The sequence below is a fragment of the Perca flavescens genome, chromosome 18, assembly GCF_004354835.1.
Source record: "Perca flavescens isolate YP-PL-M2 chromosome 18, PFLA_1.0, whole genome shotgun sequence".
NCBI lineage: Eukaryota > Metazoa > Chordata > Actinopteri > Perciformes > Percidae > Perca > Perca flavescens.
In genome coordinates, this window is record NC_041348.1 from 19,483,112 (window position 1) to 19,509,874 (window position 26,763).

General features: G+C 41.6%; 1 protein-coding gene across 9 annotated transcripts in view; it reads right to left on the minus strand.

Moving 5' to 3' along the window:
• Positions 1-26,763, minus strand: part of utrn (utrophin) — a 181,355-nt gene that overhangs the window by 131,631 nt on the left and 22,961 nt on the right. For 7 of the 9 annotated variants that reach the window (XM_028605476.1, XM_028605468.1, XM_028605469.1 and 4 more), the window contains 30 exons: positions 25,900-25,992; positions 24,656-24,733; positions 22,758-22,850; positions 22,005-22,177; positions 20,595-20,710; positions 19,759-19,922; positions 15,912-16,142; positions 14,639-14,820; positions 14,068-14,218; positions 13,663-13,782; positions 13,111-13,212; positions 12,533-12,640; positions 12,212-12,391; positions 11,377-11,540; positions 11,151-11,274; positions 10,960-11,047; positions 9,851-10,095; positions 9,117-9,285; positions 7,748-7,875; positions 5,879-6,016; positions 5,671-5,784; positions 5,288-5,443; positions 4,895-5,065; positions 4,522-4,713; positions 3,686-3,820; positions 1,847-1,996; positions 1,229-1,390; positions 772-903; positions 372-545; positions 10-165 (listed from right to left, as the gene is read on the minus strand). In XM_028605476.1, coding sequence (XP_028461277.1) covers positions 10-165; positions 372-545; positions 772-903; positions 1,229-1,390; positions 1,847-1,996; positions 3,686-3,820; positions 4,522-4,713; positions 4,895-5,065; positions 5,288-5,443; positions 5,671-5,784; positions 5,879-6,016; positions 7,748-7,875; positions 9,117-9,285; positions 9,851-10,095; positions 10,960-11,047; positions 11,151-11,274; positions 11,377-11,540; positions 12,212-12,391; positions 12,533-12,640; positions 13,111-13,212; positions 13,663-13,782; positions 14,068-14,218; positions 14,639-14,820; positions 15,912-16,142; positions 19,759-19,922; positions 20,595-20,710; positions 22,005-22,177; positions 22,758-22,850; positions 24,656-24,733; positions 25,900-25,992 — 4,389 coding nt within the window. Of the gene's footprint in view, positions 1-9; positions 166-371; positions 546-771; positions 904-1,228; positions 1,391-1,846; positions 1,997-3,685; positions 3,821-4,521; positions 4,714-4,894; positions 5,066-5,287; positions 5,444-5,670; positions 5,785-5,878; positions 6,017-7,747; positions 7,876-9,116; positions 9,286-9,514; positions 9,585-9,850; positions 10,096-10,959; positions 11,048-11,150; positions 11,275-11,376; positions 11,541-12,211; positions 12,392-12,532; positions 12,641-13,110; positions 13,213-13,662; positions 13,783-14,067; positions 14,219-14,638; positions 14,821-15,911; positions 16,143-19,758; positions 19,923-20,594; positions 20,711-22,004; positions 22,178-22,757; positions 22,851-24,655; positions 24,734-25,899; positions 25,993-26,763 lie in introns of those variants that run through there. The other 2 variants (XM_028605473.1, XM_028605477.1) reach the window with 2 other exon arrangements.

The following is a 26,763-nucleotide window of genomic DNA, read 5'->3' on the forward strand; positions in this document are numbered from 1 at the left end:
CTAAGTTACCTGTGCCCCCAGGTCATTGTAGAGCAGTTTGAGAGCAGTAAGCTGTTCGTCCATGGCCTTGGGGTTCTCCGTCTGCTGTTTCTGCACAATCTGCCGACCAGTTTTTATCACCGTCTCCACCTCCAGCTTCACCTCACTCAGCAACTTGTATAGTTTCTATAAGAGAAAAAGGAAAAAGAGCCTATGAGTGAGATAGACTTTTTGTGTCTGCATAAATAGGTAGCTACAGTAGGCTGGCAGATATTTTTTGTTTGTGTGTTCTTAAATCCTTTAATGTGCACACAGAACAGTTCACACAATCAGCAACAAATACACCATCTGTGTTTGCGCAATAGAAAGGTCAAGAAAGTTGTAGCTCTCACCATGCAACCACCGAGGTGGGACTGGATTTTTTCCGGGTCCAAGTCCCTAATATCCAGAATATGCAGCTCAGCCTTGGCACCATCCAGGACTCTCTTACAGTCCAACATGCGCTGCTCAAAGTTAGCTGGCTTCTGGAACAGCTGGTACTTTGTGGAGATCTCCCTCAGTTTCCTCTGCATTGGGTAAAGGCAGAGGTTAATAAAGTCATACATCTATGTCACAACACAGACAGCACACACACTTCTCTTATCATGGTGCCATGATTTGTTATATTTTTTACACTGTTTTCAAGGTGAAAGTATTTGTAGTATGAATATGTAGTGATGGTGGCAGGAGGAGAAACTATTCTGACATGACTTCTTGCAGTTTGTGATGTTCTCCAGCAGGAGTCAGTGTTACCTGTAGCTGGTCCAGCATGGTCCCACCTCGAGCAGCTTTGCCATCAGGGCTGGGAGGAGGCAAGTTGGCCACGTTCCTCTTCCTCATCTCCTCCACTGTCACCTCGTGAGCTGCGATCTCTGTCCCGATGGTCTGAAGGAAAAGTGAAAATGAACACATGCACCATAAATATGTGCACTCATACGGACAGGCCCTCTTGCACCTACTGATGCTATATTTTGTTCATCAAAACATCTGTGGACAACATGATGTGTCTTCATGTGTAGATTATATTGATACTATCATTACTATATATTCATTTCCGTGGGCCTCTAGGTGAAGGGAAAGCCTTCAGACAAGTTAGATGATACTGCATGAAGTAGGATCCATCAAGTTTGGGTGCTTCACCTAAGTGTCGCGTCTTGTCTAGCAACTCCTCTGTGTGTGAAAGTGTGTGTTGCGCACATGTGTACTGTACCTGTGCCTCCTGTGGGAGCTGGAAGGCGTCGATACGGTCAGTGAGGTAGGAGGTGAGTTTGTGGTCCAGCTGACTCAGAGACTCCTGCAGTGTATGGAGCCCCTGTTCGTTCTCCTTCAGAGTCTGCAGCTGCTGCTCAAGGCTGATCTGCCGGTTCACCGCCTAGATGGGGGGGGGGGGAACAGGAAAAAATTTTTTTTCCTGTCGTATTTGACTTGATGTGATAATGCAAAGAGTACACCAAATGCTTAAAGATGCTTATAAATATAACTGTGTACTAAGTGCATAACAAAATAAATGCTGGGCTGATATAGTGAAAATATCTGTGTTATCCATTTTAATATCAATATGATAAAAAATAAATGTGTTTGATATCAATATAAATTTCAATACAATAACTGGTGACAATGTTCTGTGTATACACTATAATGTTTTATGTTTTGCATATTTGCAAAGGACATAATAAAATACAAATTCCTACAGTTGAAGAAAATGCACACATCTGAATTTACTCAAAAAGAAATCCAAACTCAACACATAATGGATGCCTTTTTCGACAGTATAAAACACACATTCGTGCATCCCACATTTGCTTACAGACAAAGCCAAGGTCCTGACCTGGTGGTTGAGTTGCTCGTAATGAGAATTGAAGGCCTCTAGTTTTTCGCTAATAAGCTCGTCCAGTATGCCCCCGTCTATCAGCGTCTGACCCAGCTCTCTGATTTGCGTCCGGTTGTCCCCGGGGTGGCGAAGCGCACACTCCAAAGACTGGTGGTGAATGGGGAGATGGAGAAAAGGGTAAAGTTATAAGCAAAGAATCAGAAAAATCAAGGAAAGAGGGGAGGAAAAGAAATGAGCGCGAGGAAGTGAAAAAAAAAAAAACAGTCCTTTGATAAAGCCACAACAAAAATCAAGAAAGTTAAACCACTTCCAAAGATTTGCCACAGAAAGTAGAAAAAAGAAAAGATTGACTAAAGCTAGAAACCAAACCCTTGAGGAACGAAGAACACCAAAGAGAAAAAAGAAATCCAGTGTGTTAGTGAAAAGTGAATGTGTGTGTATGTGTGTGAAAGACTGCGAAAGAACCAAATAGCTGAGCAAACAGATGGAGTGCAGATGCAGAAATTGCAACGTTGGGTGTGTCAGATGGAGGCAAACCGAAAAAAACAATGATAACTAAACGAGAAATGAGAGACAAGTGGGAGAGAAGCTTGTCGAGTGACGGCACTTGTTTGGATCCAACAGTCATTGTTTATGTAGGGTAATTAAATGTGCTTATCCTTCCCGGAGGTAATGGACAGAGAGAGAGAGAGAGAGCGACAGCCCCCCTCCAGAGGGGTGAGTCTGATTAGGAAACTGGGAGGAATGCAAAGGGTGAGAAGTGAGAGAGGGAGGTTAAGAAGAATGGAGAGGGAGAGAGAAAAAGCGCAAGACTGGGTGGCAAGAGTGAAAAAATCCAAAAAAACATGAGGACAAAGAGGAGAAGGGGAAACAATGTCTTCAAGGGTCTTCAATTTCCTTCATCACTATGCGATGTTACAGAAGCAGCACTGTGATTAAAGTGAGTTTGACAGTCATGCCGCAGGCGATTCTACAGATATAGCAACGGAGCAAAACAAGGCAGAAGATATTTAGAAGACAAAGTCAAAGACAATGAGGATATTAACTAGGGCCGCCACCTCTTAGTCGATTAGTCGACTAATCGGTCGTTTTGGTCTTAGTCGACTAAGATTTCTTTAGTCGATTAGTCATTTTTTATGCTTATTCATGCTTAATTACTCATTTCCAAGAAACTTCTGAGCACATTTATGGTAAACACAAGATTTAAAGTGATGCTTTTGCAGGATTAATTGTGGAGAAATTCAGTTTTACAGATGGTTAATTAACTACATTTATATTGTGCTTTTCTAGTCTTAACCACCTCTCAAAGCGCACAGCTCTGTCAAAGAGTTAGAATATGTAATGGCTTGTTTGGTTTATGAAATATACTGATGATACTGATATGAATAATGCCTTTTGAAAGCATGTTGCTTGATGAGGTGATTTTATCGAAGCTAGGTAAATTCCCAAATATAATGTAGGTAGAGGAATATAGAAAAAAAATACAATTCTAAACATATTCAAAGATGATTGGATAGTCTAACTATATAATTCATTAGTTATATTTTTATGAAGTAGAAGTAGTAGTAGTAGTAGTAGTCCTTTCCTCAAAAACAAAGATTATTTCACTTTCCACAAGCTATGAAATATAAATGTTTTTTCCAAAAGTAATCCAGTAGTTCAAATATAGTGGCAATTTCTATGTATTTCTATATAATATGTGAAATTTTGCAACTGAAATAATTGTGTGTTACCAGAGGATCTCTTGTCATATGTTTGATTCACATGTGGGGTGAGCCAAATAGTGAGGAGTAAGAGAATGTGTGTGTGTGTGTGTGTGTGTCTCTGCATTTGTACCTCCAGAGCTTCACTGACGGCCTCAGGGCTCTCTGGTAAGTTGTCAGTAGCTTGGACCTTCTCCCCCAGAGTGTTAAGCCAAGTCTGCTCCATATCCAGGTACTGAAGTAACTCCATCCAACAGGACCAAACCTCCTACACAGTACAGACACATAAACCCTCAGTCAGAAACAGTTAAAGTTGCAAACAGTTGTGCACAACCAGAGAAGCACAAATGATGTTACCACAAAGTGACAGCTGTAGTAAATATGCCCTCACTCACAATCTTAAAGGACAATATGAAAAAACACTTTACTGTGAGGCATTTTTACAAAAGAAACCACACTATAAATAAATTAAACAGCAAAATCCTAACCACAAAGATAGGATGGTGACTAATGGACTTGAGGCAAAGAGTATACATGAACATAAGCACAACTCAGTGACACGTGTGACCTTTACCCTGCAGAGTCTTGGCGATGATAATAAAAAAACAGGGCCCCAAACTACGACTTTACACTAACAGATTAGCTCTGAAAACCAGAATCACCAGCGCCCTTTAAGGTTCTCTTGTTCTTCATTAAAATTAACAAAAGGGACCGCAAAAAAATGACACATCTCATAAACCAACATGTCATTCCAATACTGAACCATGGGAGCTGCAAGTTGGACAAATTGGGCCATTCAAGCATAACATATTTTTTATTCCATCATTAAAATGATAAACTGCGAAGCTGTGGTGCAAGTATATTTCTGCAACAATAAAAGCATAGGTGGCCATCATTTTTAACCGAGGCCAGTACACTTCTTCTACACTGTCACAAACATACCAACACAGAAGGACCCACACACATTACCTCAAGAGTGTGACACTTGCTCTTGAAGCGGTCACAGAGCTTGTGGTAGTTGGATAGAACCCCCTCTAGCTCGGAGGTCAGCTCCTGTGCATTGCCTCCACCAGGGGGCGATGTTCTGAACACCAGCATGTTGATGCTGTCTTTCAGGATCTTCACCTTCACCTCCTTCTGTAGCACATCCTCTTTAGCCCTCTGTGAGAGAGGTAAGCGGACAATGACGACAGTACCAGAGGAAGACATTTAGACCCACACGCTCTAATAAAGCACAGTCAAAATCACTGCGTTTATCAGAGAATCGCCATATTTCCCAATGGTTCCCAAATGTTTCATTTTAGGTGTTCCCATTAGGTCACATGCACGCCTCCCCTCCCACCTTCATCTCCTCCAGCGACGCTTCCAGCTCCTCAGGACTCTTGTATTCAAAGTCCCTCATGAGAAACTCCTCATCGACCTGGGTCATCCATTCCTGCATCTCCGCCAAGTCCTTCCTCAGATTCACCTGCCTCTCCCGACTCTCTGCCACACGCTCCTGATGTCTCAGCAGCTGGAGGGAAGCATATGACGTCAGGTTTGTAAGTGAAACAAGACCCTACGAGACTCTGTACAACAGAAGATGTCTTATCTGCTTGCTAGGGACTAAAATGTCACTGTAATTATGTGAATGAAAACAGGCATACATACACACAAAACAAGAAACCAAATGTATTCGGTACATGATTTGCAGGACATAACAGCACAAAATGCAAAAATGAGAAAAGTTCCTCACCTGTTTGCTAAGCGTGTCCCATTTGCTCTGGCACTTGTCCAACTCATCCTGCCCCCACTTGGCTAGTCCTGGGACTGCAGTCGCCTTTACAGCACTCACATTCTCTCCCATCTGCTTCAATGAACCTTCCACAGACTCCATCTCATTCACATACTCCTTGTTAGCAGAAAGACAAAGACAGGTAAAGAATAATACTTTTCAAATATTAAAATTCAACTCAGTAATCAAATCAGGTCAAAATCTATATTGTCAAATGACTGCAGTCTTCACATAAACAACAGTAAAAGTAACTTTTAAGTGATAAAGTCGTGGTGTCTTTAACATTACAATGTGTTGGGAAAAAACAACAACCAATGTTTTCATGTTTGGCATTGCCCTCTAACCTTGCACTGGTTGAGCTCTTCCTGTAGACTGTCTTTGTCGCCCAACCCCATGGCATCACGAGACAACAGTTCCTGAACCACGTCCAACCAACGTTCCACTTCCACCAAACGCACCTAGCAACAGCATTAAACCAATGTATCCAAACCATTCAAGTAAAGACAAAAACACTTGTAGGCTTTCTATAACAATAATTTTTAGCTATTCTACCTGATTGTCCTTCATGCTACCCAGGATGCACTGCAGTGTGCCCAGCTCCTCACGGGCCCTGGAGGAGAGCTGACTCCATCTTTGTAGTTCTGCAGAATCGGAGGCTTGCTGTGTTTGCTCAATCTCCAGACACAGGCCCTGAGGTGAACAAGAGTTCAGGCTTAAAATGACACGTCCAAGCTGTGTGTAATGGGCAGCCAACCATGGAAACTCTTATTGTCTGTGGAGGGATTTGCCATGCATGTCATCCCCTTGCTGAGAAGAAGATAAGAGGTCCTTAATCTCTTCGATTGACTGAGGCTTCACTATTAAAGAATATATGCAGCTTTCATGTCATACGAGTAGGATGGTTGAGATGAGAAAGATTCCAATGTTTATGACTTTATGAGCGTTTAAGTCACTTGACGACTCAAGAAGATTGTTTGACTGCAGAGATGTAGTGTTAGGGTTCAAAAAAAACTCCTTGCATTGACAATATAACGCTATACCACCACATTTGGGATTCATTAACTTGAACAACGGACTTCGGCAGACATGGAGCATCCATGTTTGGCACTTCTGAGTTATTATGCACCAAGCCATATTGAAGCTTTCAAAAATGTTAGCTTTCCACTAAAAACATTGCTACATAGTACTAATGGTGGTCAAAATCTCTATATGATACAGTAATACAACAATCATAATCATAACTTTCTTGAACACAGGTGGTGATTAAATTGCTACCGCATGTTTAGGATTAATTGATCATTTCATAAGCAATTCACATTAGTGTATAGTGAACTGAGTGGCCCCACAATGAGCTGTTAGGAGCTCCACGCAGCATGCATGGGCACGCTGCCCAGAATGTGCCAAGTCCCCACCCCTTTCCCCGGCACCATGCCCTATCTGCCACGATAACAAGGGCTCGAACTGAACCACATTCCACCGAAGAAGGGAGGAGGAGAGAAACACGCACAGCTACACACAAGTAACACAATAACGCATATATCCTAAAGCTACATACCAAAATACACACACACACACACACACACACACACACACACACACACACACACACACACACACACACACACACACACACACACACACACACACACACACACACACACACACACACACACAAACACACACACACACACCCTTTTTCTCCTACACAGAGGTCTGATACAGTGCAGAAAGAAGTGAAGCTGATAAAGAAGCCTATTGTGTGCTGGAGAGAAAAAAATTGACAGCAGACAGAGGTTAACACTCACTCTGATATACGTACAAGCACATAGACAGACACAAACAATGAAATCCTTTTAGCTGTCAGGGGGCACATGTGTTATACACACAAAGTCTCCAGATTAACCACAACAACAACCATTCAAATTAACTAATATGCATTTGTTTAGTCCATCACATGAGTATGCAGTCGTGTCTGTGGTTTTCACTTAATGTTGTTTATTTTAATCTCTATTAATTATAGGATTAAAAATCTTTCAGGGGGGTCTTGGCCAACCAGACTAACATAAAAGACAAGATCAGCATTAAACAACAATGTGGATTATAAAAGCATAAATATAACTGCTAATAAGAAAAACAGAAAGTGATTCTGTGACAGTTGAATACAAGTCTTTGAAAAATAAGAGTAATAGTAGTAATAGTAACACTTGTATCCTAGAGACAACCTAAAATGAATGAAATAAGATTATTCTAATAATGTCAAACATTAATTAATAAAGCATTGTGATCATACTTTGCGTGGTAAGCTCCACCTAGGAGTTCATGTTTTTGGTTTCATCTGTCTGTCAGGTGGTGTGTATAGATTTGGACTATGGTTTTCACACAGAGCCATGACTTCATTTATCAGGATGATGCACTACTCACTTGTGCCCGCTCTACTGCTCCCTGAGCTGTAGGGATGTCCACTATTCCTTCTCTCAGAGTGGCCAGCCTGCCCTCTAGACCCTCCACCTGGCTCGACGCCATCTGGTTGGCCTCAAGACTGGCCAAAGCTGGAATATGACAAGGAGGAGGGGGAGATGTGTGAATAATGGGGGAGAAAAAAAATGTATATTAAGTTAAGGTATCAACACCTTTGCATCAGGGACTTAAGTTTTAAACCACAAGGGGGCAGTGTGCAGGTTTGGGATTAGTGTGTTCTCCAGGCTGCAAGAGGATGCCAGATGTTTGACAGTCAGTTTCTCAAAGTAAGTTTAGCTGTGCTCTTTTAACCAACTCATACATGTCAATCATGCCAGATGAATTTAAAAAAAATTCCACTATAAAATCACGGCTAAGTTGCGAAGGTAGTTACATAAGTAACAAAAGTTAAGTAGTGCCTATTTGTGACAACGTCAACCTCATTTATATTGGATTGTTAAATTTCTTTATGTTCCTGCTCTTCTCTTCTCCTCGACTGTCTCTCTTCCCCTCTCCTTCTCTGTCCGCGTTTTAATTACCAGGTGATTTAATGCTTACATAATCTGGGTATGTTTATATACACAAAGAGCAGTGATGGAGCGTAACTTGGAGAGGGGAGGAGAGAAATAAAGAGAGGCCCCGGCGCGAGGCAAACTTCCCTCAAGCAGAAACAAAATGTTTTTTTTTGGCTTTCATTCAAATCCTCACAGTCATAAAGCCCAAGAGGCACAGAATGAGACACACACAACAAACACACACACACGGTCAGGAACGGAGAGGAGCATTCAAGTCTCCCTTTACAGACTCATCTTTGGCCAATAGGAGTGCATGTAAATTCCTGAGATAAAACGGTGACTGATTTTCAGGACCGCTCCAGGTCCAAGTCACGTCCTCAGGTAGAGACGGAGCTGGCACAGGGAGATGATCTTACACTCAATCGCTCACGTATACACTCACGCATCTGTGAGCTTTTGGAGGCCATATAAGGGCATGATCCATTACTTGTGGCTGGCCAAGGATTCATATAAAAGCTGATGTCAAATTTACACAACCCCGGCGGGATTGAGCTTTGCTGATCTTAGCTATCACTATTTCAGTCTCCCCATAAACCTGAAAGTATTGAGCCAAGAGTAAGGAGAGAGAAATGGGTCTTTGTTTTAAGGAAGGCTTAAATCTCCTGTACTGCAGCTCTCTGAAATTGGAGGATGCCTCAAGGCTATCAGGTCCCTTGAAAAGCATATGGTACTGTTAATACTGAGGAACCTGCTGTTATGGAACCGGTTTCCTTTGCGCTGATTTGACAAATCATTTTTATATAGTTCAGCAAAGGTACCTTTGTTGACCTCTTGCTCTCTGCTCTGTAGCCGCTGCAGTGTGGAGGCGTGATGTGCCGATACCACCACCATGTTGTCTTTCAGAGAGGGCATGGCTCCAAGTGACCCAGTCTCCGCGGAAAGCTGCTCCAATCGCGGGCTTAAGGCAGTGAGCTGAACAAGTCGGGACTGTAAAAACACAAGAGAAAGACAAAAGTTCATTATTTTGCAAGTGGATAACTCAGTTGCTGTCTCTGTACATCAGTGAGGGACATTTTATAAACTAGGTAAGTAGAGTTCCTTGACTTAATAAATAAGCCTATGATTAGTGGATTTCTTGAACATTACATTGACTCGTTTAATAATGATGCAGAATGTTGCCGGGTTGGGTCAGTGGGTAGAGCAGGCGCACATATACCGAGAGGCTTATGCCTGGATGCAGAGATCCAGGGTTCGAATTCCGACCTGCGACAATTTCCTGCATGTCTTCCCCCTCTTTCTCCCCTTTCTCACCTAGCTGTCCTGTCAAATAAAGGCAGAAAAGCCCCAAAAAGAATCTTTAAAAAAAAATTGTAAAGTGTATGTTTCAGCCATCCATTTTCCTTGTATTTGATCTATTTTGTGCCATTAAGCATAATCAGTGTCACCTTAAAGAATTCATCATTTTTTTCTGTAAAAATGAGGGAAACCAGCGAAGGATTAAAGTCACACAAAGGAGATCAGGGTGAACATGGACGGAGACAATGACTGTTACCTGACATCCCCCACTCAGGCTTCTGAGCTCGGCCTTGTCACACGTTTCTAGAGCCGAGGTTGAGTCCAGCCACCGGTCCTGTTTCTCAAAGGCTTGGTCCAGGTCTGCCAGCTCTGCAGACACCGCTCTGACCCGGCTTTGGGTGTGAACCCGCTCACGGGCTGCCTGCAGCTCCCTGGCACACGCATCCCACTCGGTTTGGATCAGATCTATGTCTGCCTTCACTGAGTCCACACACACGCCCTCTTAAGATAGAGACAGAAACCAACAGATATAAAGGCTCACTTCAAATGTAATTAATAAATAATTAAGTATACTTTCAATGGATGTTTACTTAATTTAGTCTGAATGTGTCACAGCCTGTGTTGTGAGTTTTGGTGTGAGTAAGAGACCCTAATGACAGTAAAAACACTAGTGGATGAACAATTGGAAAACAGACGGTAAGGATGAGAGAACAGCAGATATGAGGTGATAAGGTGATAAAATAAGTTAAGTTTAGTGGAAAGTTGTTGTTTAACAAATCTACTCCAACTTAGCAGTGTTGCTCCACTACCCCTCAATGCCTCTAGTGTAAAACACATAAAAACCCTGAGTGCCTCTTCATTTCATTGAGCGGTTATATGAAATCAGTAACCCTGCAGGCTGATTTTTAGTACTCTGTCAACACACACACACACACACACACACACACACACACACACACACACACACACACACACACACACACACACACACACACACACACACACACACACACACACACACACACACACACACACACACACACACACACACACACACACACACACACACACACCAATGAAAAATGTAGGCTTGTAAATACCCAGAAAATACCAAGCAGCTGTGGAAAAATAGTAAAATCTTATGAGACAAACACAGTGTAACAGGGAAATGGAAGATTTCTGTTAGAGCCACTAGTCGTGAACCTCTGAGAAACAATAAATATCAGCCACTATGTTAGAACACTTTCAAAGAAACTGTTTGACTAAACTCAGATAGATTTGTGTAAAATAATAGTTTGGTTCACTGTGTTTACGTAGTAATGTACCATTTCAGCGTCAGTGAGCAACCTCCTCTTTCCTTCATACCTCTCTCCAGCTGGTCCATCAAGACCCGTCCCTCCTGGATCACTTGACTAACTGTGGCCTCCTTTGAACTGAGGTCCAACTCCAAACCCTGCAGTGATTGATTAACACATATTACGGTGGGATTTCAAAACATGTGCTCTAACTTTAAGTTGAAATGGTTTGTTTTTAAGCCGTATCATCTGCCGGTTTACCATAAGTTTCTCCTGCAGGTCTGGTGTGTCAGGTGTAGTGTCAGGGTGTGTGGAGGCCAGCGCCTGAGCGGACTTCTTCCAAGTTGTAATCCAGCTCAGGAGGTCAGAAAGCTTATTTTCAAACCTGCAGAACACAGAACACAATGTGTGCATTGGTGTGTGTGTGTGTGTGTGTGTGTGTTTCTGGCAAAGGAGGTATAGTCTGTGTGTGTGTCCCAGTTCTTACAATCGTCTGACTTCTGCATCTGTCTCCACCAGTCGTTTCTTAGGGGGAGCAGGTGGGGTCAACTCCTGGTCAGCGATCGAAGCAGCCGAAGCTACAGCAACTGTATCCACGACGACCTGCTCTTCCACCTGAGTCATCCCAGCATCCGTCACAGCTTCCATTACCTTAGCAGTGAGATAGCGCATCAGTGAGAATGGGACAGAAATCTACCACACTCACCAAGTCACAACCAAACAAGTTTAAAAACTAAAAGATACAAATATTTCTCATTTGTACCCTACTAGCCTTGTTAGGGAAAAACAAATTCATACACATTGACATTTCGATTTGAAACATATTGTATTAACTTCATAACAATGTTCAGCAGTGATTTTAGTCAGAAATTAAATTTTGCACTTTTTAACAGCATGATGGTCCGGTTAAGTTAAAATTTGACATCGAAAACAATGATTTTGGTCATTTATTATTTGCGTCACTTCACTTAAAACTGACTATTTTGAATAAAATAGAAATAAACTTTGAATTGCCACAGTTGGTAACCATGTATCTCTATTAGCTCAGGTGTGCTTCTTACTTTGACATTTGTTAAGAACAGCAAGCAGGAAGACAAAACCCATTCTGAATAAAGTTACAAGTGAATAAAGGTAACACACACACACAGACACAGACACACACACACACACACACACACACACACACACACACACACACACACACACACACACACACACACACACACACACACACACACACACACACACACACACACACACACACACACACACACACACACACACACACACACACACACACACACACACACACACACACACACCTGGAAGGAGCAGTCCTCCAACTTCTGCACCAGGTTGTCCCATCTATGTGCCAGCTCCTCTGTGTCTGTGTCAATCTTGGCTCCCGCCTCAGGGCTCCGCAGGAGCGATATCACATCCTGTCCTGCATCAGACAGCTGGTCGAGAGTCCTCCTCTTCTTTTCCATGTCTTCCTTTAAAATCTACAGGATTGAATGCCAAAATTAATCAAAGGCTACACTATCAATGGACACTTCATAAAGTTAACAAATGAAGGCTTAATTAGTTGTTAAAGAATCTGCTGCAGCAGCATGGAAACTACAAAGACTTGGCAGACTACTTACTGCTAATTGGCGCACATTGGTATTCATTTCACTTGGGTCCTTAAAGTTGACAGTCTGTACTTCACTTAAGGCCTCTTCTTTTTCTGCCAACCATGCTCTAAACAAACTCTACAGAATAGGTGGGAAAATAACATGAACTTAAAGTACGTAGCAAACATTACAAACAGTCTTGGTGTGAACCTAGTTAACCAGTGTAAAATGTTTTGAATTCCAAATTTCAGCACTCTGACCAATACCTAAATTCAAAACCAGACACATTTCAAACACAACAGTGTGTTTAGGGTTAAATGACAATTGCAGGATGAAGAAACAAAGGTTTGATGTAAGAGCTTCTGTTAAAACTGACACGAGTTAACTTCATAAAGTGAAGGACTGAACGCTCCTTCATGGCCTTAAAAACTGAGCAGTTTTAAAGATATAAATGACAATGTGGGGTTGTCTCTGCATCTCAATATAGCTCAATGTGGACATGAGAGTGTTGACATGGTCCATTATGCTTGATTATTTACTTAGGAGGAAAAGAAGACAGTGTGCATGTGCATGTATGTGTAAGAGGGAGAGCATGCTGCATGTCATACCTGGTCCGATAGAAGCTGTTGCCACACCATGAAAATGTCCTGCAGCTTGTGCCACCTCTCCTCTGTCCAGCGACACACAGCTGCCCAGCGCTCACCCAAAGACTTGAATGCAGGATAAACACAAAGGTTAATACAAACAAAGGGGTTCTCAGAAACACAGTGTAAGGGAGAGGAAACATTTGAAAACATAATTTGGACCTCTATGTGCAGAAATACCTAAACTCAAAAACAGCTTCCTGGTACAGATCTGTTTTACAGAAGGCATGGCTCATAGAGACACTTTTTACAGCCTCACAATCTATATAGAATATATGTTCACACTGCCAGCATTTGTAGATAAAGTTCTAAAAACTGAAAGTAAAAATAAAAAATCTACAATATTTAGAATAATTTATGTATTAACACATACATATACATAAGGTAGCAGTAGGGCAACAATGTTGTAGAATGTACCATGTTATTATTCATGAATTGGCATTAAAAGGCAGACATAATGTACTGGAGACTCTCCTCCTTGAACTGACAAAGTCCCAAAGACATTTGACAACTCACTTGTAGTTGCTCCTCCAGGGCAGCGGTGGCACTCTCACCGCTGTTTTCATCTACCACGACCACCATGTGTGTTAGAGAGTTGACCTTCACCTGCTCCGCCTCCAGGTCATTCTGAAGCCCCTGAACGGAAACGCAAAAAGTGAATTCAGCACGGTGCCATATTACCCATTAACAGAGCTGGCAGAGTAGACAGTGAATGATTCAGGAAAGTTCCGGATCAAACATGTAACAAAGCGGTCACAAAACTTGTCTGTTTTAGGACAAGAACAGTGCAGTGAGACTGTGACAATTAGTTTTACATTTTACTTGATCCTGTCCACGTTGAGACAATTACAATCAATTCCTCATTGATTAGATTGCTGTGAGCTTTGACTGAAAATGTTTGAATGTGGAAAATGCATTTACTTTGTGCTTCTCTATTTGTTCTTTGTAGAGCTCCAGGTCTTTAGCTGCCGGTTCTGTCTCTATCTTTCTGATTCGCTCCTCTGTCTGCGTCAGCCAATCAGAAAGCTGCTGTAACTGTTGCTGCTGAAGATCCATCAGGACTTCATGGAGCCTGGAGAGAGACCGTGAGGTGCACGTGTAGAGGAAGAAAGCTGTCAGTTTAATCATCTTTAAGGGGAAACTACCTGTTCAGCTGGTTATTTAACTGCCACACAGTAACACAATAGTAGAATAAGAGACAATGCTGTATACAGACTGCATAGACAATGAGTCATGGCACGCACAAGCACATGTACTTTAAATTAGGGTCAACAAATGCTCTTGTGAACATCTTAATATGATTTATGAACAACTGTGTGTGTGTGTGTGTGTGTGTGTGTGTGTGTGTGTGTGTGTGTGTCATCTACCTTGACAACACAGATTGAGAATTGAGAGAATTGTTAGGTCTTAGAGGTTTTAATGCTTAGCAGGTGTATGTTGTATTGAAATACCTCTACATGACTAAAGCAGGTGTATATGAATGTGCATCTACCTGGCCTGGCGGTCCATGCTGGCCACTCGGAGGTTCTCCCAGCGGGAGTTGAGGAGGCTCATCTGCTCCCGGATTTCTTCTTCTTCCTCGTCTGTCAAATTGCCCTGGGCAATTAGTTGGTTACCCGCTTGGAGCACATTACCCACACTGCTCTGGTGCGCTGTCAGCTCCATCATAAAGGCCTTTTGGGGGAGGAGAGGTAAATAGTTATGATAAAAAAAAACTTTGACTTTGAAATAGTTTCAATTTGAAATGTTGGTCTTACAGACAAGATGTGTGCTAGAAACAAAACAGCCCTGGGACCCACTATCTGTATGTACACTATGTTAGGATAAGACGGTGTATAACCACATAGCCTAAAAACACTGAGACCTAACATTGCTTATATAATCAGCACGCTGGTACTATGCACCCACATACTAAAATCTCAATACTAGCTTCACTTGGTATAACACTTAATAATGCCCTGCAGAAACACTTGGCATCACCTCTGCACCCTTGAGTTTGCAAGTGTTGCTGTAGCAACAGTCAGACAAGCCCACGAGCTGAAGAGCAGAGTCTGCCAAGCAGCCAATTGAGGCCAATTGCAAAACAAAAGAGAAGGAAGAAAAAACTTTAAGAAAGAATATAAGCAATTTTGAATTTGAAGGAGTTTGATTACTTCTTAACACCTTAGAGGAGCTGCTTTCGTTGTGAGCAACATGAAGCCTAATGAATTGAGTTATTGTCTTGAGTTGTTTTCCGTGAGCTCTCTGGATGAGTAAGCATTTTTGAAGCACATTGTTTTTGATTAGGCTTTGCTGGAGAAGTTGGAGTAAGTATGTGAACAACAAGGCTGAAACAAACTGGATAGATTTTTTTTTAGACCTCCTGAAAAGCCTGGCTGTTAAAGAGGCTTTTGGTCTTGTTGCTCTCAGTTGCACTACCAGCTTTCAGCTTTGACCTGCATTCCAGACATTAGACTTCACAAATATTCACATTTCAGCCAAGGGAATCCAGCCAAAGCCCATTTACACACATGCACAGACACAAACCCTGCAGCTACGCCTTCTCAAGTAAGCAAGTAAGCTTGGGCCAGGGCACCATGGGGTGCTGTGCGCCACTGTTCTCAGCAGAATTCCTGGCATTTCCAACATGTACGGAGCATGTACAGTTGGTGGCAGGAGGCCTCCTTACCTCTGGGATACCATCTCCAGTCTACAATGTTGTTTGCCCCTCTGTCTATGTGTGCATGCATGTTTATATTTATGCCAGCCTGCATTTCTCCTCCTACCTCGTGTGTGTGAAACTGTTCTTTGACTTCTTCCACATCGTCCGACACCTCCTCTTGAATCTGTAGGGCATCCTCGGCCGACAGCAGCCAGGTCAGCACCTCCTCCAGTGTGGTCTGGTAGCTGTCCAGGTCCACTTCCAGAAGGCTTTCCTCCATCTCCCCCTCCGTCTCGGTCAGGGTGCTGGGGGTCTCAGGCCGGGGGCTGCTGCCTGCTTCCTCCATCTGCACATTATGAAAAACATGAGGCAAGGGATGAAGGCACTGGTTGATCATATTGTAGACAATGTGTTTACATCTTGGGGCGTCATTAATGTGATAATAGTGAAATGCTACTAAAAGTAAGTACTGTACTAGGCCTGTACTGTACTAGGTCTAACACTGACACATAGCATGGAACAGGAGGAATGTAGTATAAACATTTTTGCTTCCTTGATATGTCACATTCACATGGCCACATCAAAACTCAAACACAAAAAAGCTCTCAGGACATTGACTTCTATGAAACACAGCCATGCCCAGAACCTCTTTTTGTTCTTTACTCCAATTTTCCCCAGTGCACATCACTTGGTGAGGTTTAAAATAGAGCCAGACATCCAGGAGGGGCCTATGCTGCTGTGGAGTACGCACAGCGACCTGCCCTGCTCAGCTAAGAAAAAACAAAACAACGGCAGGCCTATTATAGGATGCTGGGAGGTGCCCCTGGCATGCTGAGCAGGTCAATCCTCATTCTAGAAATAGCAGTAGGTCTAAAACACAGTAGTATTCTGGGTAAAGTTGGGTGTACAGTCAGAGAGATGGATGGATGGTGCAACTTCAAAAGAGAAATAGCTTATGAATTGCTTTAAGGACAAAAAAATATAAAAAATATAAATTTAAAATGTTATGTAATTTAAAAAGAAACACTCTAGATGTAAATGGAAAGATAACTTTTTTGTGTAAGGACAGTCTTGTCAGTGCAACGTCCCTGAATACGTTCCTAAATCTTAAAAGAGGCAGTTCCTTTATATTTTCAACACAATCTTACTTTTAAATTCCATTAAATGCACAATATGTGCACATGTGACATTCTTTGTAGACAACTGAATTAACAAACTATTTCAGGTTTCCATTTTTTCCTACTGAAGGAAAGTAGGAAAAAGTTTGACACAGCTCAACAAATCTGTCTGGAGCTGAAATTAACAGGAGATAAAATCTTTGCAGCGGCAGCCACGCCAAGTCAAAGATGACAGAAATGCTAATGGATGTTTAGAGACTGGTACAGTAACAAGTCAAATGGACCTTTGTTTTCCATGCTACAATTACACAATGGTAATGTCTGTGTAGCAAACTCTAGAAAAGGTCACCTGCTGAAAATATTCGGTGACCTTTTGGATATATTGGAGTAAGTCACAAAAATACTGTAAGGCCTTGTGTTAGACCAGTAGAGGCTGGCAAAGACATAGCAACAACGAGAGAAAGACAAGGGAGGGAGAGGGGGAGAGAGGGAGAGGGAGGGAGAGAGAGAGAGAGAGAAAACTGCAGTCTTCGTCTATTTATTGACTTGAATGGCTGTAAAATAGCTGTGGTCTGGCTCAACAAAACGCTTTATTATCACCAGATGATTTGCCCAACTCGATGCCTCCATTCATCACTTTTGCAGTTGTGATTCTGGAGCATGTATTGCATCATCATGCATATGTCAGTGCACTTCATCAACAGTGATATTCCATCATTGACGATAATGCAACAAAATTATATTAGATCACAAGCTGTTGTTGTCGTTAATATTGAAAAAAATGATTATCTAAAACCAACATTAAGAACTCCACAACAATACCATGAACCAATATAATGGATCTTAAACTAAGGTGGGAACCAAACAGTCATCAAAAACAAAGAGCCTTTATTTTTCCTCTACTCAGTCTCACTTCCAGCAGCATTACGCATCACTTCCTATGGAGAGAGGAACTGTGCCAGGAAAGTAAACCCCTTGTTGGACCAATCAAGGCACTATTTAAAAAGACTTTTCCAGCACTCGTTCCAGGACGTGTGAAGTAAGTGCCCATGGGCAATAAAAACTTAAGAGGTGGTTTTGGGATTTTCTGACTTCTGACTAAAAACCTCTGAAACAAGCTGCCCCAGGGAGATATGTGCTTGAAAGAAATTACTTTTTTTTTTTTTGGTGGGGGGTATGGAACTTGGTTTGCTGTAGTTACTATGGAATATACTGTATGTTAAGGACAAGTTAGTAAAACAGCAGGAAAGTCCAACTGAATCAAGGTGTAGAAATAATCTGATGACAGATGTTAAACATTGAACAGTATCAGTATGTGCATGTCAATCACACACTTACGCCACCCGCCCACCAGCATCTTTAATGCTCAAATAACCTTCCCTGTCAACTCTCTGCGCACACACTCCCATTCTCACCAATTTATTCCCTAATTTCCTTTCACCCATTTACAGCTCTGTGTTTCCAGAAGCATGCAGCTCGGTCGGCTGGCTAATGTCAGAGGAGTGAGTCATGGCTCTGCTTCCTATTTGCCTGCGCCTGCTGTGTTTTTCATGAGCAGTGCTGGAGAGAATGAAGGAGATGGCTTTTTCAGGGTGGGAGTGACTCATTCTATTCTATCTATATGCTAACACACAATGAGACACTTCACAATATTCCTTATGCTTGCACATAACAGCGTCTGTGGCCTTCAAACTGAATGTTATCAGAAACACAACACAGCAACAAAGGTTGAAGCGGTTATGGGTTCAGATTTGCATGCGACTTCAGCTTTTCAGTGGTTGAAATGGACGTTCAACAGCTGAACTATCATCTCTCCGTTCATAGAAAGAGATAACGGTTTGTTTACACCAGCACTGACAGGCAGCCACTGGGGGAGAAGTATCTGCTAGACTAATGCACTGTGTCACTACTGAAATAACTGCACCATGGGGATTAAGGAGGTAGTACACTGTTTTGTTTAGTTTTTCACAAATTCATCATGAACAGTTTAGTGTAGGATATCCACTATGCTTTCTCAACTCGTTTCGTCTTATGAACCAAATAGTTACAGTCTAGTATAGTACAATCTATTTGCAGTACATATTGTTATACTACAAGTTGGCATGTGCAGGAGATACATCCAGAACTCCAATAAAGACAGTTTTGGCTGGGTGTCAGCTGTTCAGCTCATATAAAACATAACTAGCATCATCGTTACAGCGAACACGCATGAGAACGCACAGTTATAAAGAACCCTTATCATATGATTTAGATCCTGTTAAACTATAGCAGAGGTGAAGCCCTTCTAGCTAATTTCAAATCGCTTCCTGACAAATTGTTTTTGTGCCTTCATTTTTAAAGCAAGGATCATAGCCAATGAGCAAGTCTTTAGTATTAAGATTTTTAATATAATGGAATGTCGTCCTGTGTTTTTCTCACTGTGCTAACAAATTAGTGAACCATGACCTAGACGACCAGTTCTGAACTGCATCTTGTTCCAAATTTATAAGAACCAGCTATTTGTTACCACACACGCTTTTTTATTCCAGTTATAAATTCCCGAGGATTGGACTTACTGTGCTTCTGTCTACAATGCTGGTTACGAGCTGTGAATTTTTAGAGTTTGCACGGAAAAGGGCACCTTGGATTCCTTGCAAAACAGATGTATCCATGGATTTCAATGAGCACCATTTGTGTGAGCGGTTTTAAAGTAAATAGTACAGTGACTCTCCCCTCGGTCTAGACCTACGGGTCCTACCTACTTTGCCACAAAATCATAATTCAGAAAAGCCTGAGGTGTTCTCTGCAAGCTTATCTTGTTCCCTCCTGTATCATATCACATGAAGTACAAACCTACTGTGTTGTGTGTTTTACCTGAGCACTGATGCCAGGACCTGAGTCCTCAGACACTTTGTATTTGCGTGGCAGGGTCTCCACTTCTCTGATAGCCTCCATGCTCACGTCTTTGGGCAGCACGGCGAACAGTGATGTTACGTACATGATGATCGACTTCTTATCTGGTAACTGCACCGCCACGTCTGAGAGAGAGGGGGCAAGACGGTGGAAGGGACGTGCACGTATAAGGCAGGAAGATCAGAGATAGAAATTTAGCATGATAAGCAGGAGTGAGAAAGTGGGGGATAAAGAGGAGAAAAGCAGCATGGTAGATGGAGTGAGATGGCAGTTAAGGGTGACAGGGGGAGATTAGATGGGAAGGAAGGTGAGAGGCAGAGAAAAAAAGGCAGGTTGAGGCAAGTTGTACTGAATAAAATTGGCTTTGACACAGGTCAGGTGTATAGACAGCTGTCTGAATATAGACAGCTCATATACATGCACACTGAGGATCTACAGGTGCTCCGTGAACTAGAAAAAAAACATTCTGAGCAAACACAGCTTCTTACAAATCTTCAGCCAAAGAAAACACCAAGGTATTTGCTCCACCGTGAGTGTGTCCAACTGCTGGCAGGACATGAAGGAAGGCTTCGTGAACACAGACCATGTTTATTATGTGGGAATTTTAGACAGTAAGTCATTCCACAGCCAACTATTTTTGGGACTACTATAAAAAAGGTACTTAATAGATGGCTTTTTTTGTAACCATTTTTTACATTTTCATAAAAGCTTTCTACAGTTATTCCTGCCCAAATAAATACAGATGACCTATGTGTACAATGTGGGAAAGTGTTTAAAACCACTCAGAATGGCCGTACCTTCAGCATCCAGTAGCCTCTCAATGGCCAGCTGGTCTTTGGCTACTGTGAAGGCATGGTCCAGTCTCTCCACAGGGCTCAGTCTGACCACCTGATCCCAGCTGAATGCATTCGGCCTGAAGACACAAAGAACAGTGGCAATTAGAGCGGCAACATGGAGACTATAACAATCAGGATTTCCAGTATTAAGGTTACAGTCTCAGATAATTCATAAAACACATATCTGCATAAATTATGGTAATAATTATGCACATTTCTCTAAGCGCTGGTGCTGTTGGAGTAAAGGTAAATCTTAAACACTGATAAACATTTTACCTGAATTGAGCAGAATTTACGTCAATCATTGGGTTTTAAGAACACAACTTCTGTGTTACAGTCACTTATGTAAAAAATGTGTTTTGGACAAATCATCAATGTGATAGTAACTTAGGTTTCTAGATCAATTTTTTGACAAATGACCTTTTCCTGAGCATATCCCTTTTGCTGAAAAAAAAAAATGTTTTAAACATATATCTGTCCTCTGTACAGAAAAGGCTCTTCCCTTGAGTGGTGCAGGGGGGACTTGTGTTGAGGCCAGTTGGGTGTGGAATGTGTGTGCTCAGTGATCCACCTTAAACCCTGGGCCAGGTCTAAACCAACACTGGCCCTTGTCACAGCTCATAGGTCTGTGTGTGAGTGTGTGTGTGCGTGCATGTAACTAGTAAGGACAAGGGGTTACAGAAAGCGGGAAAAGTACCCCTGACGCTTCTCTCGCTCTCTTTCTTTCACACACAACAGCGGGCACGCACACACCAAGCGTGTGCAAACAGTGGCATGGCAGGCGTAAACAGATCAAGTCAAGCAGTGCACACACACCCAGCAGGCGCGGACCTGTCAACCTGACCTACGCCACCTACACAGCGTGGGTATTCTCACAATCTCTCCCTCACACACACAAGTTTTGAGGCCTTTGTTTCTTGAAGGCATTTGAAGGTCTTGGTCTGGGCTCGGGGTGATTTACATTCAGAGCCAAAGGGCATATGTCAAATATGTAATGTGAACTTAGAGCGGAAAAATCATCCCACAGCAACAAATGGCACATAAAAGAGTATGGAAAATGCCGTCTTACAAAATTGGTAAGCAAGACGTCAACACAATTCAGACTAAATGCATCTAAAACACAAAAACATGAATGTAGAGGCAAGGTACGATTTTTGTGTATGATTGGTTTGCTTTGTTTTCCCCGAGACTGCAGAGGGTGGGAGAGGGTTTTGGTTCTTGTCTGATTGTATCTGTTGTATCAAAAAACTGATCATAAAAAAAAAGAGAGAATCATCTTAACAGTTTCAGCAGATCACTACAGTGAAATGTTTGTTACCATGACCACATTTTGTGCTCCAGCAACCCCCAGAATCTACCATCTCTCCTCACCTGAAGTGGTGTAGGATGCTGTTGAGAGCCAACCCGTCAGCCCAGCTGGTGGTGAAGTTCAGCACATTGACTTCTGGGTATGAGCGGGTGCACTGGCGTACCCAACTCAGTAAGATCTTCTCACTGTTGGTCTGCTGCAGGTTGGACATGATATCCTTCATGATGTCTTTCACCTAAACGAACATGGAAAAACACACATTAATATGGGCGAATAAACATAAGCAATAATGTGCAAATTTTGAGATGATTTTTTTTTTTTTATGGAAAGTGATAATTGTTCTAATGATCCTCTTATTACCAGGGGGCCATGGCAGATTAGAGCATCATGCCCACTGTGATTTGGAACAGATTTTTAAAATATGTAAGAAATGACATGAGGATGATAATGTCAGCATGTCAAGCATGCACAACAACAAACAGGAGTGACATTAATTGTAAATAAGTTATAATTAATAATGAAAAATTAATATTGAAAGAACTGACAGTGCCCAAACCCTTTAAATTAAACCTCTAGATTAACTATTTGCCTTCAAATGGCTGGTTTAAATTTAAAAGCAGTAGATGATAAGCATGTTTACATGCATGCTCGCATCTGTGTGCACATCAATACCGATTTTCCATCATCAGTATTTTTAATCCATCTAGGGATTGTGAGTTCACAGTCAGAGCAAACATTAATGAGTCTTTGTGTGTATGTGCAGTATGTGGGTGGAAAGAAAGGAACAGCACATGTGTCTCTATATGTGTGCTCACCTGCCAGTGAAGAATAATACTCCAGATGAGGCCCAAAGTCAGCTTGTGGTTCCCATCCACAATATCTGTCCCTCCTATATTTACTAAATCAACCTGCAAGAAATAAGGATGACGATGAAAAATACTCATTGAAAATAAATAATTAATAATACAAGCAAAGCTACAAAGTTGTGTATTAATTGTTAAGTAAATTATTATTATATATGTTTTGAGCAGATTAGTTTGTTTGCTGCAATCATAACATCTTTTCAAAATAAAGCTTATTACAGCACTTACAAAGCCTTATGTAACACACATTAACATCTGACATTAGCAGTCTTCATGTAGTGGAGCACATGCTATGGCTTCAAATCTTAATGAGTGTCCACACTGTTACAGCTGAAAACTTCTGAAGCATACATTTTCACCACACAGTGGATTATACTACCCTAATTACACCCTTCCAATGCTACCTATAAAGTGTGTCTGCAGCCTTGCCAGACACTTATGACACAATATGAGGTGAGGCCAAGTGCAGACTGATTACATAAAAATATTTTGGAATGGATCAAGGCACAGAGTGGAACATGAGGTCAAGTGTCTGGTCAAAAAAGTGACCTCTCTGTCTACGGCAGAGCTGACCTTTCTCTAGTCCCAGGGAATAAATGATACTGCAATAACACTATCACTCTAGTAGCTCTTTAGATGCAGCTTTATTAGACTCATGTTAAATTTGCCCAGTAAAGTCAAGTTTTTCCACAGCTAGAACATGACATCAAAGTGAGGCACATTTCAATGACAAATGTTGTTAATATACTTTAAACTACAAACCTCACGTATTATTTTGATATCCATGTATTTTCAAAAACTTCTTAAAGGGCTTATTTCTTTTACTCCAGGCAGTGGCCTTTAAGCTTGATTTATGGTCCTGCGGAAGCTCCACGCAGAGTTTATACTTGTGCATTGGTGTCTGCGTCGATCTCTTTAAGAGAATAGCAGGGCCGGCATGTGTGTGCATGGGGAGTGTGTGGTAGAGCAAGTGAGGGAGTGATGTGGATTAGCTTCAGAGCCAGTACTGACTCTAGAAGCATAGTGGGAGAAACAAAGTGTCTCCCCTGTGCTTTCTGACCACGCTCTGAAATCTGTAGCAGGAAAAGTTAACCCTCTCCTTGATTTCATGTTGTTTATGGAGAAGGAGAACCAAGAAATGAGTCGGGGGAATACAACGCTACCAAGCCACAGCCGAGCGACGTGTAGTTACATTTTTCAAGAGGTGCACATCAGGCTACGGCGTAGGGTCTGTGTCTCCACGTACCTACGTACGTAGCCACAGAGTAGATTTAACGCAGAACCATAAATCACGCTTTAAAGGCTCGTGGAATTCTGGCCTTCCCTGCCAGCTGACAGTCTCTGGATCTTGATGGAAAGAAACCAGCAGGGGTTGCATGCAAACTACAGCCTCTGCTACTTCCCATAAGCGTGCACTTCCCACTATCTCCCACTGCTAAGGTCAAGGCATTAAGACCAACTATTGCACACAGACAGGAGGAGGCATGAGGGAGCAAAGGAGGCAGACAGGCAACGAAAAATACAGAACTCAATGTAGAAAAAATTATACATCCAAATAGATAGGCCAGAAATGTACAAATCTCTGCTAGTGTTACACAAGGTCAAATGTACCATAGCCAAAGACTTTGTGCGTTTTTACTTCAACAAAACCCAACAGCAGCTAAGTTTACAGTTCATTATAGTTCCTGCTTTTCTGGCTGAACTATGCTGTCATATGCGGCTAAACTGAAAACCTGCAGACTCTTTGACCTTAATGGCACTGATGTACGTTATTTGGCCAAAAGCATCCGCCAAACAGCAGCTGACGTGACAATAGCTATAAAAAACAGCAGAAAACTCCAGATACTCACATTATTTTGATGCAGAACTTGAAGTACTTTGTTGACGTTGTTGAGAGCGTGCACTCTGGTGGAGCCTCTCTCTTTGGTCTGAGGAACAGGAAACACAACACAAATCAGGTGACGACATTTTTATGGTTTACTAGCCAATCATAAGGCTGCAGGAATCTTTGGCAGTTCACAAAATCATCAGATATACATAGAGTAGATCTTTAGAAATTAAGGCTATGACATATTTTATTTACACTCATTCACACTAATGAAAAATGTGAGCCATTGCTACACCAAGAAAAGGTATGTCATCATTCAGCTGAGTGTTGCTCTTCATCAGACTCATTACCCTATCAGCAGTGTCCACATGCCAACTTATGGAAAGAATGGCAGAAAGAATAGCTGCCAACTACAAATCTATTTTAAATCTTCACATACCTCAACCACTCATTAGCACCCCATTATAGAATTAGTATTAGTATCAGAGAGAGTGTGAGTGTGTGTGTGTGTGTGTGTGTGTGTGTGTGTGTGTGTGTGTGTGTGTGTGTGTGTGTGTGTGTGTGTGTGTGTGTGTGTGCCTGCGTGTATGCCTGCATGTATGGCATAGAGACAGTTGGCACTTAGTATGGCTGCTGGTGCTAGAAAGCAGATATGCTGCTGAAGGGGTGACAGTGAGGTGACACTGATAAAAAAAGGAACACTGAAAAAAACAAAAATGTGTGCTCATAAGCTGGAGACATACATACATAGTGATGGACACTGAAAAAAATGTATCAATTCTGCTTATCAATCAAATGTTTATCTGTGTCTTTACCATCTTTTTTTATAGATAGTATTTGTTGGAGAAAAGGTACATAAAGTTTTAATTTAGCTGTTTCTATTCAAGCATCCAAAATACAGCTGCAGAGGTCCCTTGTGTGGCTCTAATGTTTACATTAGACTTAACGTTTGAGTTTACGTGAGGTACTGCCGGTGCTTGTACTGCTTTGAGTGGATGCAGCCGTCACGTTACAGCTACAAAACCACTGCACTCCGGTCATTTCATTGCATGCATGGCCACTTTTTTTTCAAATTAAGTCAAACTTTGGTAAGCATGTGTCAACAAAGTATTGATAAGGTAAACCAATAGTAGTGAAGCTAAACAAATTTATTATTTATTTATTATTATTATTAATTTCTTAATAATTAGTTGATTTCCGTGTGACACAAAGCTCTGAAAAGGTTGACACACACACATACAATACAAACCACATGTACAAACTCACCAGTACAGTGCCAGTAAGACCCTCCAGCAGGTCCAGCAGCTTCCTCCCATCCTTCAGGTCAGAGAACATATCCTTGATGGGCGTCTTCCCCGTCTGATTGGAGACAAGAGCACAACTGGTAGGTTCTGTTTTCAATTTGTAGAGTACACACCAAAGCTGAGAGCTGCAGAGTGTGGCTCAGAAACAATAACTCAGATATTTGTATTTCAGAGTTAAGATATTAACCATGGATCAACTATGTCATTTACATAGTTTATAATGTTTTTACAGGGGCTGTCAAATTGTCACTTAGAAAAATGTACATGTCAAAGTTGACTTGAATCCCTTGAGAAGGATTTATAACATTTAAATGCATTTTAATAAAAATGATTATGACCATGAAACATGATGCAGCTATTTTAAAAATGTTTAGGTTTGGTAGGAATCAGAAAGTGTCAAATATTTATAAAGACAAAGAGAAGTTAGGCAGGACATAACAACCACCATCATAGCCATAGACATGCAACACTTTGAAACCATCAAAAGCAGGAAAGAGAACATAAAATGAAACTAAGAGCATTTAAAGAGCTTCAGAGGTTCTGTTAGCTGGTATGAGGCGTTCAAATATTTAAACAAGACCCGTTTGCAAAAGCAACTAAACATTTTTAAGACAATTTTGTGAATGGTGTGCTTATGAGAACACATGTAAAGCCATTAGCACTCTCTGAGAGAAACTGTTGCTGGGTAGAGTAATGGACTTACATTAAAACAAAATAATGTGTTTTTTTTGCAATTAGGGGGTTGTGCTTTGTTTTATCAAATTAAGATGAGATAGTATAAGTTAGTAAGTATTATGAGTGCAACAAGATTTACACAATGATAGGT